General features: G+C 47.7%; 1 protein-coding gene across 7 annotated transcripts in view; it reads left to right on the forward strand.

The window, feature by feature from the left end:
• The window catches only part of tmem268 (transmembrane protein 268), a 37030-nt gene that overhangs the window by 10729 nt on the left and 9302 nt on the right, over positions 1-16999 (forward strand). For 6 of the 7 annotated variants that reach the window (XM_084313509.1, XM_084313514.1, XM_084313510.1 and 3 more), the window contains 6 exons: positions 278-389; positions 2105-2199; positions 4009-4116; positions 10688-10795; positions 12378-12530; positions 16408-16518. In XM_084313509.1, coding sequence (XP_084169635.1) covers positions 299-389; positions 2105-2199; positions 4009-4116; positions 10688-10795; positions 12378-12530; positions 16408-16518 — 666 coding nt within the window. In that variant the 5' untranslated portion in view covers positions 278-298. The remainder of the gene's footprint in view (positions 1-277; positions 390-2104; positions 2200-4008; positions 4117-10687; positions 10796-12377; positions 12531-16407; positions 16519-16999) is intronic. The other variant, XM_084313515.1, reaches the window with a different exon arrangement.

Raw genomic sequence — 16999 nt, forward strand, 5'->3', positions numbered from 1 at the left:
GAAGTTGGTTAAGGTTAGAGTTTGGAATCAGGGCTGGTGGTCTGACATCTATCTATCGCTACCGGGGAACATAGGACCCGGGGAACATAGGACCCGGGGAACATAGACATGCTCCCCCCCTGGGCTGTCCAAAGAAGTGCCTGAATGGAAATAATAATACACAGTATAACAAATAGTGGGGAATTTACAACAAAAACATTTGCGCAAATGTGACCGCGCCGTAAGAGGGGACAACCCTAGTGAATAATATTGTTATACTACACTGTTTCTCCCTCAGGGTCTGATCACCTCGGGGACGATGGAGTATCAGAGCGGAGTGTGCCAGGAGAGTGATGTGGACGTTCAGGACATACAAGCCCAGCCACGCAACAAAAACACATGGTCCAATGGTGAATGGCCCTTTAACTCTCAGTGTAATATGACGATGAAAGTCTTTATTTTGAGATAGCAATACGTAGAGCCCTGCATTTGTCAAGAGCCTCTCAGAGTAGGACATGTTTACCTTTATTTATAAAGGTGATTACGAACTCATTCTTATTTGCAAATATGGCACGTGGATGAATAACTAAATTGAAAAATAAAATAAAACATAACAAATAATTAATATAAAATGCATATGAATGCAATGATCAAAGACATAGGTCTGAATGCATAAACCTTTCAGAATAAGAGTAATGACTAAAGATGACTTGTTAGGTCACAAGACTATGAACTTCACAGTGACACTGGATTCAGATCAGTGACCATGTTCTCAGTAAGACTCGTTTAGGCCCAGATTGATTATCCTGGGCTGCCTTTGCTCCAGTTCGGACAAGCTTGATAAGACCGAGTCACAGATCAGCAGCTTCAGCTAGGCTACTCTTTGATTCGTCACCATGGGTTGAAGCGCTGAACATCTTGTCCAGATTTGCATGTAAGAGAGACTACATGGACCCCTATCTGACAAGATTCAGTTATTCCATAACTGTCTATACTGTAGGTGGGCAGATAACAGCAACGAGTGTGAAACCTATGAACAGAATAGTAATTCTTATGCATTCTATTTGTTAGACTTCTTCCAATTAAATAATAGTGGAATAAAAATATTCCCTATTTTTGGGGTCCCCCTGGAACCACTCCAAATGACCCCTGGGGTCCCCAGACCCCACATTGAGAACCACTGGTCTAGGATCAATATATTAGAACATGATGGACGACACTCCTGGCAAACCCAGAAAAAATGGCATGAAAACATGAACCATACTATGTCATCAATATGTAAAATATTGAGCTAATACAAAATACAATGTAGGCACCTGGGAAATATGGGAACGGTGATTTGCGACAGCACCATACATTTTCTGGTTTATAGCGAATCATTTACAACTGATTCCCGAATTTACCAATCTCAAGCTCCACACTCTTTTCTTGATCCTCCAATCACAACTGTTGCTTCCCAGTTTGTCCGAGGAAAGCACCCATTGTGATTGGAGGATCAATGAAAGAAGGCAGGGTTGGAGATAGGTGCATTCGGTTATAAAAACTCACAGACCATAAATCCTTCTCCCGCTCATTATCTATGGAGCAGGTCCAGATGTTACATCTTGATGACATCACAGACTCATGTACTTATTATCTGGTTTTCTGGCTTCAAGAGAGAGTTGTCCATGGTTCATGGTCATTGGTTTCTGCATTCTTCATTCACAATTATTACAATCACAATACAGTAATTCTTCTTGAAAACAATCATGTCCTTTTATCATTTCACATCTTTGCCTTAGACTCCACACGTTTGTGAAATGTAAACATTTCTGTCGATTCCTTTCCTATGACCAAAGGATTTTTATTTGTATTATATTCAAAATAAAAGTAAAAAATTTATAAAATAGAATAAAGTCAACAAGCTAGCGAATGAACTTGGGGAGATTTCATCACATGTATCACAAAGGTTAGAATAGAATTCTTAAGTTGTCGTGCAAAAAGTAAAGTTCATATAATGTTCTTTTAACAATTCGTAGTCATTATTTTTATTTTACGGTCTCATTCTGATATGTTATTTCTGTCAATCACTCACTGTCACATAATAAGCCATCTGGTGCCTCTCTCTCTATCTCTGTCCTCTCAGGTCAGTGTGTCCTGGCAGTGCAGAGCTACTCCATGATGTATCCCAGCTTTGATCTGACGCTCTGTCGGCTTCTGCTGGAAAGAAATGACTTCCAGGTCAGCACACACGCACGCACACACACGCACACACGCACACGCACACACACATGCACGCACACACACACACACACACACACACACACACACACACACACATACACACACACACACACACACACACACACACACACACACACACACACACACACACAGGCCCGGACTGGCCATCGGGAGCACCGGGAGTTTTCCCGGTGGCCTGGCCTGCACAGATAAAAAAAAAAAAGAATTATATAAAAAAAAAAACATTATATGTTCTTTTTATTATAATTTTATTTTTATTTTTTTGTCAGGCAATTGTTTCTAGTTGTGGCGGCGGCGCGATAGTTTTTAGATAACCAGGTGGGTGGGGAACAACCAGGATTTCACTGTCTGCGACAGAGTTGGAGAACTATCTGACTCTCTCTGTGAGGTTTCTGTCCTTGCCTTCTCACTCGTTCTGTTCCTTTAACCACCCTCGCTTTGTTTTCATTCATTTTTTCTGTCAAGTATTTCAATTCCCTCGTTCACACGTTTCTCCCCGCTGACGTCATCTGAGACGTCGCTGATTGGTTCCCTCTCTTCCCCACGCTTTTCAATCACATTCCCCAGCTGTCACTGCCTTTCAATCAATCGATCCCTCATTATTTATACCCCGTTTTCCCCACCCTAAGTTGTTGGTTCGTCTTGATTTGTCGCTGGATGTTTTTCCCCGTTGCTTCTGTTTCACTGTGCTAATCTCAGGGAAATTCCTAGAAGCCTTCGCTTGGATACCTGCTCCGTGGCGCGCGCTCGCCTCCACTGTTGTTCCTGTTCCTTTTACGCAGCTCGTCTGGGTGAGTTTTTCTAGATTGACTGTCTTGACCTATTTCCGATTTTCGTGTGTAACCTTTACACTGAAGTCTACCACCTTTTTGTCAGACAGTCACTCACCCAGCCTTTATCGTTTTTGCCCTTTCCTTTATGGAATAATATTTTGGGATCTTCCACCTCCCACTGTGTATTTACACGAAGATATTATTTCACATTTGGACTGTGTTTGGATTTTTGCTCACTGTGTATTTACACGAAGATATTGTTTCACATTTGGACTGTGTTTGGATTTTTGCTCACTGTGTGTTTACACGAAGATAGTATTTCACTTTTGGACGGTGTTTGGATTTTGCTCACTGTGTGATTACATGAAGATATTTCACTTGGGCTGTTTTTGGAATATTGCACATCACTGTGTTGTTTAACACGAAGAATATAACACCCTGTCCTCCAGCTCGTTTTCAAGTCTGCTCTGTCACTGACCCGTTCCCTCTCTCCCTCTCTCGGTCTTGCACAACATCTGAGAGGTCCGCCGTGAGAGTCTGCAGAGCGGTACAGAGGTCTGCTCCTGCTTCCCAAGACTACCCTTCCGGGAGAAGCTGCAGAGCAGCAGAACTTTGCCCCTTGTTCATTGTACCTGTCCTTCTTGACCTGCTTTCCCTGTTTCACTTATTCTAGTCACCAAATAAACAAGCCCTTGTATTTGGCAACTCTGAATCCAACTCTCTTGTGTCGTTGCGTTTGGGGTCGGTGTCAAACCATAACATTACGAACCAACCATGACGACCCCAGCCGACACAGAGGGGGTCAGAACCGCACTTGCATTTCAAGTCGAGTTGACCAGGGATCACGGTCTCCAACTAGAGCGGGCTGCGGCTGCGGTGCAGAACCTCAGGGACCAGGTCCTGCCTATGCAGGGTTCAATGGCCGCTATGGCGGGACAACAGTCCGAGATTCTCGCCCAGCTTAACTCGCTGGGCGACGCCGTTAATACTTTTCATCTCTCACACCCTCCAGGAACATTCCCCGCAGCCCCAGCAGATCTCGCACCTCGGGAACCCCTTCTCTCCGTCCCACGGCTGTTTGACGGTAATCCCGAGGAGTGTGCCACATTCATCATGCAATGTGAGTTGGTTTTCCGTCATCAGCCAAGCCGTTTTTCAGCTCATGGGTCCCGAGTGGCTTATATAACCAACCTACTTTCAGGCCATGCTGCCCAGTGGGTCACATCCTCCTGGGCAATGGAAGCAGATTTTTTGTTCTCCTACCCAGACTTCGTGGCGGAGCTCCGCAGAGTGTTCCACCATCCAGCCCGAGGTCTGGACCCTGGAGCCCGGTTGGGGACCTTCCGGCAAGGGAGCAGCAGGGTGACGGACTATGTCATGGAGTTTCGACTGGCGGCGGTGGAGAGCGGATGGAACGAACCTGCTCTTCGCCTAACCTTCATAAGGGGGCTCAGTGACGCAGTCCGGGACCAGCTCGCTACCAGGGAGGTGCCCGACTCCCTCGAGGAGCTGTTTAGCCTTGTCATCCGTATTGACGGACGCCTCCTGGAGAGAAGGCGCGAGAGGGCCCGACTGTCACCTCCTGAAGCACCCCGGACTCCTGGACGCCCCGTCCCCAACACTACTGTGGGTAACAGGCTTCCCCGTCCGGTGCGCGAGGAGGAACCCATGCAGCTGGGACGCTCTCATCTGAGCCAGGCGGAGCGTCAGGCAAGGCTCAGGTCCGGTCTCTGCCTCTACTGCGGAGGTGCGGGACACCGTATCGCCGACTGCCCTACCCGGCCAAAAGATCAGGCTCACCAAGACCCCGGGAGATCCTGGTGAGCCGTTTTTCCCATTCCCAGCGCCGCGCACCACCTGACCATCTGTTGAGCGTCACCCTGGCCTGGGGGGACCAACGTGCCACGGTGGAGGCCCTCATCGACTCTGGGGCAGACGAGAACTTCCTCGACTTCGAGTTTGCCACCCAAGCCAACATACCTCTTGAGGCCCTTGTGAGGCCCTTGGAGATCTTTTCGTTGGACCAACACCGCCTGGCCGACATCTCTCAACGGACCGGCCCAGTCTTGCTGACCATTGCTGGGAACCACGTAGAGAGGATCCAGTTCCTCATTACCCAATCCCCCCTTGTCCCGGTGGTCCTGGGTAGGCCCTGGCTCGCGCTGCACGAGCCCCACATCGCCTGGGCCTCCGGTACCATCAGGGGCTGGAGCTCCTCCTGTCACGCCCGCTGTCTACAGGCGGCGTCTTGTCCCCCGCCCCGGAGACCGGCTGGTGAGTTGCCCCCGGATCCCTCGTCCGTTCCTCCCGAGTACCACGACCTCATGGAGGTATTCAGTAAGACCAGGGCTCAGTCCCTTCCACCTCACCGCCCCTATGACTGCGCCATCAACCTCCGCCAAGGGGCTCCCCTTCCCGGCAGCCGCCTCTACAGTCTGACTGCCCCGGAGAAGAAGGCGATGGATCTCTACATCTCTGAGTCATTGGAAGCAGGACTCATTCGGCCTTCCTCCTCCCCGGTGGCGGCCGGGTTCTTCTTTGTTGGAAAGAAGGATGGGGACCTGCGACCCTGCATCGACTATCGTCAGCTCAACGAGATCACCATCAAGAACAAATACCCCCTACCTCTCATGAGCTCCACCTTCGAGCCACTGACCCAGGCCTCGTTCTTCACCAAGCTGGATCTCCGAAGTGCCTATCATCTTGTCCGTATCCGTGAGGGCGATGAATGGAAGACCGCCTTCAAGACCCCCAGGGGCCACTATGAGTACCTTGTGATGCCGTTCGGTCTCACCAACGCCCCGGCGGTATTCCAGGCACTCATGAACGATGTCCTCCGTGACATGCTGGAGGTGTTCGTGGTGGTGTACCTGGACGACATTCTTATCTTTTCCAGGACCCTCGAGGAACACATCCTGCATGTCCGCCGGGTGCTGGAGCGCCTCCTCCACAATCGGCTCTTCGTCAAGGCGGAGAAGTGCCGTTTCCACTCCAACTCCGTCGACTACCTGGGCTTCATCGTGGAGAAGGGCTTGACCCGAGCGGATCCTCGCAAGATCCAGGCTGTGGAGGATTGGCCGGAACCCACCACTCGGAAGGAGCTACAGAGTTTCCTCGGGTTCGCAAACTTCTACCGAAGGTTCATCCGGAACTACAGCCAAGTGGCGGAGCCTCTTACCAAGCTGACCTCCCCCGCTCTGCCGTTCGACTGGTCCCCAGCGGCATGCGCTGCGTTCCGCTCCCTCAAGAGAAGGTTCACTTCCGCTCCTATCCTGCTCCACCCTGACCCCAAGAGACAGTTCATCGTGGAGGTGGACGCCTCGGATTCTGGCCTGGGCGCTGTCCTATCCCAGCGTTCTCCTTCCGACCAGAAGGTACATCCTTGCGCCTTCTACTCGCGTCGCTTCCTCCCCGCCGAGAGGAACTACGACACCGGCAATCGGGAGCTTCTGGCGGTCGTGGCGGCTCTGGAGGAGTGGCGTCATTGGCTAGAGGGTGCCGAGGAGCCTTTTACCATCTGGACGGACCACAAGAACCTAACGTTCATCCGCGCTTCCAGGCGCCTCAACGGTCGGCAGGCGAGATGGGCCAGTTTCCTCAGTCGGTTCGACTTCTCGCTGACCTTCCGCCCCGGTTCCCGCAACACGAAGGCCGACTCCCTGTCCCGGATGCACTCCAAGGGGGCTCCACCCTCTGAGGACCCATCTCCCATCATCCCGGAGGCCCGAGTGGTTGGAGCCATCACCTTGGGCATCGAGGGTGTGGTGAGGCGTGCCCTACGCTTCCAACGTGCTCCAAGCAACGTCCCTAGGAGCCGTCTCTTCGTCCCTGACTCTGTCCGGTCCCAGGTACTGCTGTGGGGCCATACCAGCCGGTTCGCCTGCCACCCAGGCGTCCATCGCACGTTCTCCTTCCTGGCTCGTCGTTTCTGGTGGCCCACCATGCGAAACGACGTCAAGGAGTTCGTATTGGCCTGCGCGGTCTGTGCCCGCAGCAAGGCCTCTCACCAGGCACCCTCCGGGCTCTTGCAGCCACTTCCCGTTCCAAGCCGTCCGTGGTCACATGTGGCGCTCGACTTCGTCACTGGACTACCCTCCTCCCAGGGGAACACCTGCCTTCTGACCGTGGTGGATCGATTCAGCAAGGGGGTCCACCTCGTGGCCCTCTCCAAGCTTCCCTCAGCAGCCGAGACGGCGGACCTCCTGACGCACCACGTGTTCCGCCTTCACGGTTTCCCCCAGGACATCGTCTCTGACCGGGGGCCCCAGTTCACCTCCCAGGTTTGGCGGGCTTTCTGCAAGGGATTGGGGGCAACGGTCAGTCTCTCCTCCGGCTACCATCCCCAGACAAACGGGCAGACGGAGAGGATGAACCAGAGCGTGGAGTCTGCTCTTCGGTGTGTGGCAGCTGAGAGGCCGGCATCCTGGAGTCGTTTCCTTCCCTGGGTTGAATACTCGATCAACTCAATGGTCAGTTCCGCCACCGGCCTCTCCCCCTTTGAGGCCTCCCTAGGCTACCAGCCCCCTCTTTTTCCCGCACTGGAGACGGAAGTGGCAGTTCCCTCCGTGCAGGTCCACCTCGACCGCTGCCGTCGCGTTTGGGAGATCACCAGGACCGCGCTGCTCCGGACATCTGAGCGCGCCTGTCGTGGTGCCGACCGGCGCCGGGTTCCCGCGCCGACTTACCGCCCTGGGCAGAGGGTGTGGCTCTCCGCAAAGGACCTCCCGCTACGGTCCTCGGCCAAGAAGCTCAACCCTCGCTTCGTCGGTCCTTTCGAGGTCCTGAAGGTACTCAGTCCGGCGGCCCTGCGCCTGAAGCTTCCTGCATCCATGCACATCCACCCCGTGTTCCATGTCTCCCGGGTTAAGCCCGTCTCCCTCAGTCCCCTTATGCCTCCGGCTCCTGATCCACCGCCTCCTGTGCTAGTGGATGGTCACCCCCAGTGGCAGGTCCGCCGGTTGATGGGCGTTCGTCGGCGGGGCCGGGGATTCCAATACCTGGTGGACTGGGAGGGTTACGGCCCTGAGGAGCGTAGCTGGGTCTCCCGGCAGCTCATCGTGGATCCCGGCTTGATCACCGACTTCCATCGGGCCCATCCTGACGAGCCGGGTCGGCCTGGTCGCCGGGCGGCTCCCGTTGAGGGGGGGGTACTGTGAGGTTTCTGTCCTTGCCTTCTCACTCGTTCTGTTCCTTTAACCACCCTCGCTTTGTTTTCATTCATTTTTTCTGTCAAGTATTTCAATTCCCTCGTTCACACGTTTCTCCCCGCTGACGTCATCTGAGACGTCGCTGATTGGTTCCCTCTCTTCCCCACGCTTTTCAATCACATTCCCCAGCTGTCACTGCCTTTCAATCAATCGATCCCTCATTATTTATACCCCGTTTTCCCCACCCTAAGTTGTTGGTTCGTCTTGATTTGTCGCTGGATGTTTTTCCCCGTTGCTTCTGTTTCACTGTGCTAATCTCAGGGAAATTCCTAGAAGCCTTCGCTTGGATACCTGCTCCGTGGCGCGCGCTCGCCTCCACTGTTGTTCCTGTTCCTTTTACGCAGCTCGTCTGGGTGAGTTTTTCTAGATTGACTGTCTTGACCTATTTCCGATTTTCGTGTGTAACCTTTACACTGAAGTCTACCACCTTTTTGTCAGACAGTCACTCACCCAGCCTTTATCGTTTTTGCCCTTTCCTTTATGGAATAATATTTTGGGATCTTCCACCTCCCACTGTGTATTTACACGAAGATATTATTTCACATTTGGACTGTGTTTGGATTTTTGCTCACTGTGTATTTACACGAAGATATTGTTTCACATTTGGACTGTGTTTGGATTTTTGCTCACTGTGTGTTTACACGAAGATAGTATTTCACTTTTGGACGGTGTTTGGATTTTGCTCACTGTGTGATTACATGAAGATATTTCACTTGGGCTGTTTTTGGAATATTGCACATCACTGTGTTGTTTAACACGAAGAATATAACACCCTGTCCTCCAGCTCGTTTTCAAGTCTGCTCTGTCACTGACCCGTTCCCTCTCTCCCTCTCTCGGTCTTGCACAACATCTGAGAGGTCCGCCGTGAGAGTCTGCAGAGCGGTACAGAGGTCTGCTCCTGCTTCCCAAGACTACCCTTCCGGGAGAAGCTGCAGAGCAGCAGAACTTTGCCCCTTGTTCATTGTACCTGTCCTTCTTGACCTGCTTTCCCTGTTTCACTTATTCTAGTCACCAAATAAACAAGCCCTTGTATTTGGCAACTCTGAATCCAACTCTCTTGTGTCGTTGCGTTTGGGGTCGGTGTCAAACCATAACACTCTCTCCCTCACGCGGACACACACACACACAATGGAGCCGTGCTGCCGCTTGTGATTGGTGGAGGCGGGACCAGGCGATACAACTGATTGACAGTGGAGGCGGCGAATGGAATGGCAGATGGCACACTCCCAAAAGGAGTTGTTAAATCTGACATTACAAAAAACAATATGTGGTGGTTATGATTGGGGCTGAAGTTGAATAAACAATTTATGAAAGAGAGAGTCAAAATAATTCCAAGATAATTCAAAGATTACACACCTTTGCCACATTGGCTACAAACATAATCACTGCAAAGTTATCAAACAAATAAGAATCTGATCAGACACAAGGGTTAAGTTGTTGTTCCCTTTCTAATTTCCTCAAAAACATCTAGTCTAGTTAATGTGATCAATATTATTTGACAATTGATGCTTTTTGTTGGAAATTTCAGTCAGTGAGCTCATACTTTGAGCTAATTTTATAGTTAAAATGATTGAGACAACGCAATCTTCTGTCTTCGTTGTGCATGCATGCGTGTGCTCACCACATTCCTGATGAATTGAAAATGGGGGACCCTGATGTAAACAAGACGAAAGTCTTTCTCTGGTCTGCATCCCCTTAACAATTGTGTGTATTGAGCTGTACTGTATTGTACCCATTCTGCAATCTGTTAATAAAGTTTTCAATCAATCAATCAATCAAACAAACACGTGATACATGTGTCACTATTCTGGCAGTGGCTACTGTTATTATAGTATTGTAATGAAAGGTCTGTTATTTAATGTTTGTGTAAAGGGCTATTTTAACTGTTGATGGGTAGTGCATCAGTAAAGTGAATATGGTATTGTGCTCTTGACTTGTTTGAATAGGTGGAGAGAGTGGTTAACTGTATTATAATAGTAAATAGAAAAATATGTTGTGCTCTTGCTTTTTCCTTTTTGAAGGTGGAGAGAGTACCATTGCTAGTGCCACAACAGTTTTATTTGAGGTTCATAACAGTACATTGTACTAAGAAATTGTTGGCTCATTAGTTTGTGATTCACATGCACTAAAATTCACCAGAATGCAGGAAATTAAGTCTTTGTAACTAAAATCTTCCGGGTGGGGGACCCCCAGACCCCCCGCTTAAAAAGTGGCCTGATTGGGGCTATATTTCGCGCTATATCTCCCGATATGAATTATTTCCCCAGTCCGGCCCTGCACACACACACACACACACACACACACACACACACACACACACACACACACACACACACAGGCCAACATACCATCCAGCTAACAATATCATACCATCTACTGTTTATAATATGGACAGCATTCATCTTTTCTCTGATAGTATTTTTAATGTTACAGAACACAGTAAGTTGTGTTTATGGTTTATTTTGGTGTATTTGATGTGACTAGGTTCCAGTGAAAGACTTTGAGGCTCCTTTAAAGATAGCGCTGGATGTTCCCGCTGTCAGGAGATATATGGTCTTCAACTCCGCCCTCTTCCATTTCATCATGGCACCGGTACGTGCTCCTCTCTCTCTCTCTCTCTCTCTCTCTCTCTCTCTCTCTCTCTCTCTACTGTCTCTCGCTCTTATTTAGTGTAATATTTTATATATATAGGTCACACTGCCAGTCAGTCAGTCGGTCGGTCGATTCACAAAAGTTTCCCAACCCTCTAGGTTTTCATTTTAGTATGGCTGAAATGTGAGATTAGGCTGAAAAACGGATTCTCCATAGGAACTTGTGGGAGGCATCGTTGGACTAAACAAAGTTCCTTTTTCATTGGTGTCGTTTTGCCCCACCCTCTATATTTTAGCCATGCCCACTTTCATAACTCATGAACCTTTTTTCTGTGAGATTTGTGGGATACATCATTGAACCCAGTAGTTTTTCATTGCTGTAGATTAGCCCCGCTCCCTATACACTGTCAGCTAAAAACTCACTTCTTCAATCAATATCTGAAATGAAGATTCATCTTTTACTATCATGCAACTTGTTACTAAATAATCTTCCTTGCCTATATTACTACCTACCAACATGACAAACATTGTTACTGAGCTGAAAGAGTTGTACCTTTCCTGCTGTACAGAACTTGTAAGTCGCTTTGGATAAAAGCGTCAAACTAAATGACTAAATGTAAATGTGAAATGTAAAGAACCTATATGAATTACATGTCTGTTCTTACCTGCAACCAGCAGCTCTATAGCTCACTCTGTTGGTTGGTTGGTCCACAAAAGTGTCCCCATCCTCTAGTGTAGCGGCCACAGGTTTTGGATGTCAAGTGTGCATGTGTGAAGGTACATGTGTGAAGGTGTGTGTGTGTGTGTGTGTGTGTGTGTGTGTGCGTGCACACGTGTGTGCGGATTTACTCACACTCAAGCATCAAAAGCAACAGTGTATTTAGTAGTCAATCACCTCAGATGAAAGAAAATACTGCCAACACACTCAAAGCCATGGCGCAAAAGTGTGACCTATTAGTTTACCTCTGTCCGTGTTCCTTAATGATTGAGTTCAGCATTTTGGATAATGGCTCATATCCAAGTTAAAGGGGCACTTCACTTTGACAGTTATTGAGAGTTAATGAGTTCAAATATCTCCTCCCATGATGTCATCAGAGGTATGATGTAGATGAGAAACCTTAGATAAGGATTGCAATAGGAATTGCTATTTTTTCATGTAGCATTTCATTGAGCTGTAATTAACACAACACAAGGATTCAGTGTTCTTTGATGACATCACAGGTGGCCCTATTCAAACTCATTAACTCTCAATAACTGTCAAACTAAATGAATGTGTGCAAAACAGTTTAGAGCATTGGGATATGTGTGAGATTATGTGCTAAATAAATCGGCATTGTTTTTTTCAGTGAAGTGCCCCTTTAGCGTTTTATTCGGGATAAGCTGTCTGTACTACGTCTTCATATCCTCTGTACACTTGAATAAACAGAATATTGTCCTCTCATAACTGGTTTATGTTGTTGTAAATGTTGTTTTCATGTGCCAACTCCAAAATACAATACTTGAATGTCTCAAATAATAACAGGGTATCAGTGTGCATGTAATCTGAATGCACTGAAATGGTTGATACGGTTCCCCTCCTCCAGGTGCTGTACGTGGTGATATGGTGTGCTGTGTTTTCCACACTCCACCTCTACATGGCGTTCACTGACTACTGGGACCTCTGTCTGTCCGTCAGCCTGGTTTCCATCTTCCTCACCACTGCCACCATCCTCATCCTCCACCACAGCCATAAAGGGGTAAGGTGCATGTGGTGGAAGAAGTACCCAGTTCCTTTGCCTAAGTAAAAGTAGAAATACCAAGATAAAAAGTATTTGCTATTGAATGTGCTTAAGTATCTAAAGTAAAAGTATGCCTTCTACATGACGTTTGTGTATTCCAGTGCTTGGGAGTATTCAACCCTCGATCCATTGACCTCTAAATGTCATGTTAAAGTGGTATGTTGTCCAGTTATGCTGCTCTGATTAACCTACCAGGCAGAGATTTATTTCACGTCACAAATAGATCAATACAGTCCGCATTAAGTGATGTTGTCACCAGACTCCAATGAGAAGTACCCCAGTTTACAGCTAGGAGGTGCCAGCGCATGAGTGTACTTTCCAAAGGGCTCAGTTGAACTACCAAAACGGATTCCCCAGGACCACAGACAGACAAGGAGAGAATGTTTACGAAAAACAAGCAATACTTTATTACATAATAATGGGAAAAAAAACAGGAAATACTTTAATACATAGTATACAAATTCATACATTTACCTAAAGTTATTTAGACTAGATTAAAATACCCATGCCCCTAGGCCTAGGGTAATTTAAAAAAGGAAGCGCTCTTTGCACTATAGGCCAACCTCCAACGCTATTCCCACCCACACTACCTGTCCTGCCACTAAGGCACTACACACGTGAGGAAGAGTACTTACACTGCACACAGGTCTGGGACTTTTTACACAACTAGTCCAGAATCACACTAGACCTTTAAACCACAGTTCACTGCAAATAGCCTGAGATATACAAGATACAAGATACAAGAGTTTTATTTGTCACGGCATACAGGTATACAGTGAAATGCGGGGGGTCTCGCCCGCAACGATGTGCATAATAATATAATATAAGAGTCCAATCAATAGAGCGACATAGTGCAATAACAAGTAAACAAAGTAGGCATATCGGTATTTGTACATTCTTAAAGTGATCTTTCCTTCTGTAAAGTGTCCGTAGTGTGAGCGTGTGCAGCATATACTTCACACAATTGATCTCAGGGAGTCACGACATACAATTATAGGCAATACACACTGGGTGTCGCACGGCAAAATAAGGGGCTGTAGGGTAGTGGATGCTGTTCACCACTAGGGGTTATGCCCAGGGTCAGAATGCTCCTCCCACCTCCTAGCCTAGGTTTGGGCAGTGGAAGCGCCAAATCACAGACAATACAAAAAGATAATAATTATGAACACAGCCAGAAGGTGGGGGGGGGGGGGGGGGTACTTCTCTCCGCCTCCCTCTCTCATAGCCCCTCCCGGCTTCGGGCTGCAAAAGCGTTCTGTCTGCAATGGGGAAATAGTGTACTCCAAGCGAAGCAGGGATGCAGTCGTAATATCAGAACTGCCTGGACGCCACGTGCATGCGCATACATGTTCCCTCACGGTCACACAGAACAGATGATTATTATGCATAAATAGTAGGAAACATGTTTGTATAGGAAATTACTAGTTTGTTTAGTTTTTGTAAATATTGCCTTGAAATAGAGAAGCTGAAAAAGGTAGCAGGATGTAGCCTTCAATATATAAAGAAATTATATTGTCAACATATATGGTTGAAAAACAAACAATGTTTTAAATGTAATTGTAGATACAATATTGTAGTTACAATTTCTTTAATTGAATTAACTTAAACTAGACAAGTAAATACAAACTAAATTAACAATGTAACTTACCGTTTATAGAAGGACAGTTTCCTTCGGAAGCACAAATTAATGCCTCATCCTTCCAGTCGGGACCATTTGTCACATAGTAGTGAGAGTTCCACAGATCAAGCAAACCCCCACAGGGCTTGTATTTTGGTTTTGCACTTCTCTTTCTTTGTTATGTTAGTATTGGTATCCTATTATTATGCAAAGTCTGGGTGATAGATAAGTGCCGGGTAGTGTAGTTGAAGACACCTGACGACCTGCGCTACTGTTATAAGATGGTGGGTACTTAGCGCACATGAGTGGAGCGCATTTTTGTGTGCGCGCGCGTGCACATCCGTGCGCGACTGCGCGTACTTCTGCTCAGAAAACTGCTAGGACGGCGTGGTACCCCGTGGGACCACCACTGCATCACTGAAGCGAAGGCTTATAGTAACGTCCTCCTGCCTGCAATGAAGAACACAGTCAGAACAAGCCACGCTCCCACGTTCGTGCGCTAGAGAGAGTCAGAATGCGCACCTTCAATGCTCTCGATAGAGAGGGGCAGTTCACAGAATGAAAAGTGTTCCAGAACACTGCGCTCCAATCCTCCACAGTTTAACTAATACAGTTCATACAATTCACAGTTCCAACAGCACAGGTAATATAATCCACAGTTCCAATAACAGTTTTTTTCTTCACTTTTTCTCCCCATTTTTTTTCAATTTTTCTCCCATCCCAATTTCGTGTATCAAATTCTTCCCTCCCCTGTCTTGAACGTTGCTAGACTATGCCTCCCACAGGTCGGTTGTAGTGAGGACAGAAGCCTTTCATCACGTGTCCCCTCCGGTACACGAGGAGGCAGCCTGTCGCATCTTTTCACCGCAGCAGCTCGAACTCTCAGTGGCGAGGTGTAACGCGTGGGAGGCTCACGCTGCCCCCGTCACTTCCTGCTTCCGTCGCACCGGCGTCACCAAACCGACCTGTAGGAGTCGCTGTCCACAACGTCAAATCCCCACCCACCGGCTTTCCCACCCTCTAACACTTGCCAATTGTGTTAGTATGAACGACCGGCCAGCCGGTAGCAACGCCGAGAGCTGGGCTCGAACCCAGCGTCTCCTGCGTTAGAGGCGAGCGTCTTGCCCACTGCGCCAATCAGCCGCCCCAATAACAGTTCTTGTAATCCTCCATCCTTACAACTTCGAAAGAGTGCCTAAGCTTAACCGGTGATAGAAACAGGCGTCACACGATTGGCGCACATGTCACATGACCAGAAACGTCAGTGGCCAATCAGATTGCGCAAACCGAACGCGGAAGTGCAACCCCGTTAGGGGAAATATTCACGCGTCTAGAGACACGCAGCCTGGAGGCGTGAATATTTTCCCTAACGGGGTTGCACTTCCGCGTTCGGTTTGCGCGATCTGATTGGCCACTGACGTTTCTGGTCATGTGACATGTGCGCCAATTGCGTGACGCCTGTTTCTGCGCCTATTTCCGCCTCGAACAGCCTGCAAACTACCTAACGCCTATTTTATCACTGGTTAAGCTTAGGCGACTCTTTCGAAGTTGGTTAAGGTTAGAGTTTGGAATCAGGGCTGGTGTTCTATCGCCCTGCTCTAAGACAAACTCTAACCTTAACCAACTTCGAAAGAGTGCCTAAGCTTAACCGGTGATAGAAACAGGCGTCACACGATTGGCGCACATGTCACATGACCAGAAACGTCAGTGGCCAATCAGATTGCGCAAACAGAACGCGGAAGTGCAACCCCGTTAGGGAAAATATTCACGCCTCCGGGTTCAGCAGGCACATTCATTCAGCACACACACACCCCCACCTGTGACAATGTTGCGTTTCTTTTTCAAATGTAGCCAAGAGTAAAGACCCTATCAAAACAGCAGTCAAAGTGTATATTTTCAGCACTAAGTTTGTTTACCAATGATTTTAAGTGTTTTATGTTTTAAGTGAAATATGAGCTCATGAAAATCTCTGCGCATTGCACCGGAAAACGGACAATTTAGACGCAAGGACAGGAAGCCGTCATGAAATGTTCACAAATACTGACTGAACTGTCTTGGGGCACAGGAGTAACATTATGTGAATTCTTAAAATGGATGACATTCCCCTTTGATGGAGATTTTCCAGAATGATACTGAAGCCAGACATCCTCACCGGAGTTTGTCTGATAAAGATACAGTGAAAGAAGTTTTGACACCTCTTCTTTCACTTCTGGTCAGATCAACATGAACTTAGACGTGCGGCTGATCCAGGTGAATGAGAGGATGAGCAAGCACAAGCTGCTGCTGGCCGTGGCTGACTGGGTACAGAACTGCACTGGAACTATACAGGTAGGCATCTCCAAACTATGGAGATACAACTCTACTTTAACTTTATTTCCTTTCGTTATACAAGTAAAAATAAAACACAAGGCTAAAAGGCTGTCCAGGGCTCAACATTGTTCATATGTAAGCTAATAATTTTAAGGATATTGTAACATAGTAGTATTATAGAAATATAAGAGTGAGCATAGCCTATGCACTGGTGTTACAAGGACAACATCAGTACTAGAGACTCCCCTACATCATTGGTTCTCAAACTTTTTCATGTCAACCCCCAAATTGACACCTAATAGGTCAGGGATACCCCCCATACGATTTTGTCTCAATGTCCCCCATCTGAGAAGATATTTGTTGTTACATTTGATTAAGTCTGTTTTCATGGTTGTGATTATGAAGTTTGTGTAAATTTGTAATTTGTCAATTTGCCAGGGACTACAGATGGAAATTTGCCTCTGGCCATAATCTGGCATATTTAAATGAAAGTGTTCAT

Source organism: Notolepis coatsorum, assembly GCF_963971535.1.
Source record: "Notolepis coatsorum genome assembly, chromosome: 4".
Lineage (NCBI taxonomy): Eukaryota > Metazoa > Chordata > Actinopteri > Aulopiformes > Paralepididae > Notolepis > Notolepis coatsorum.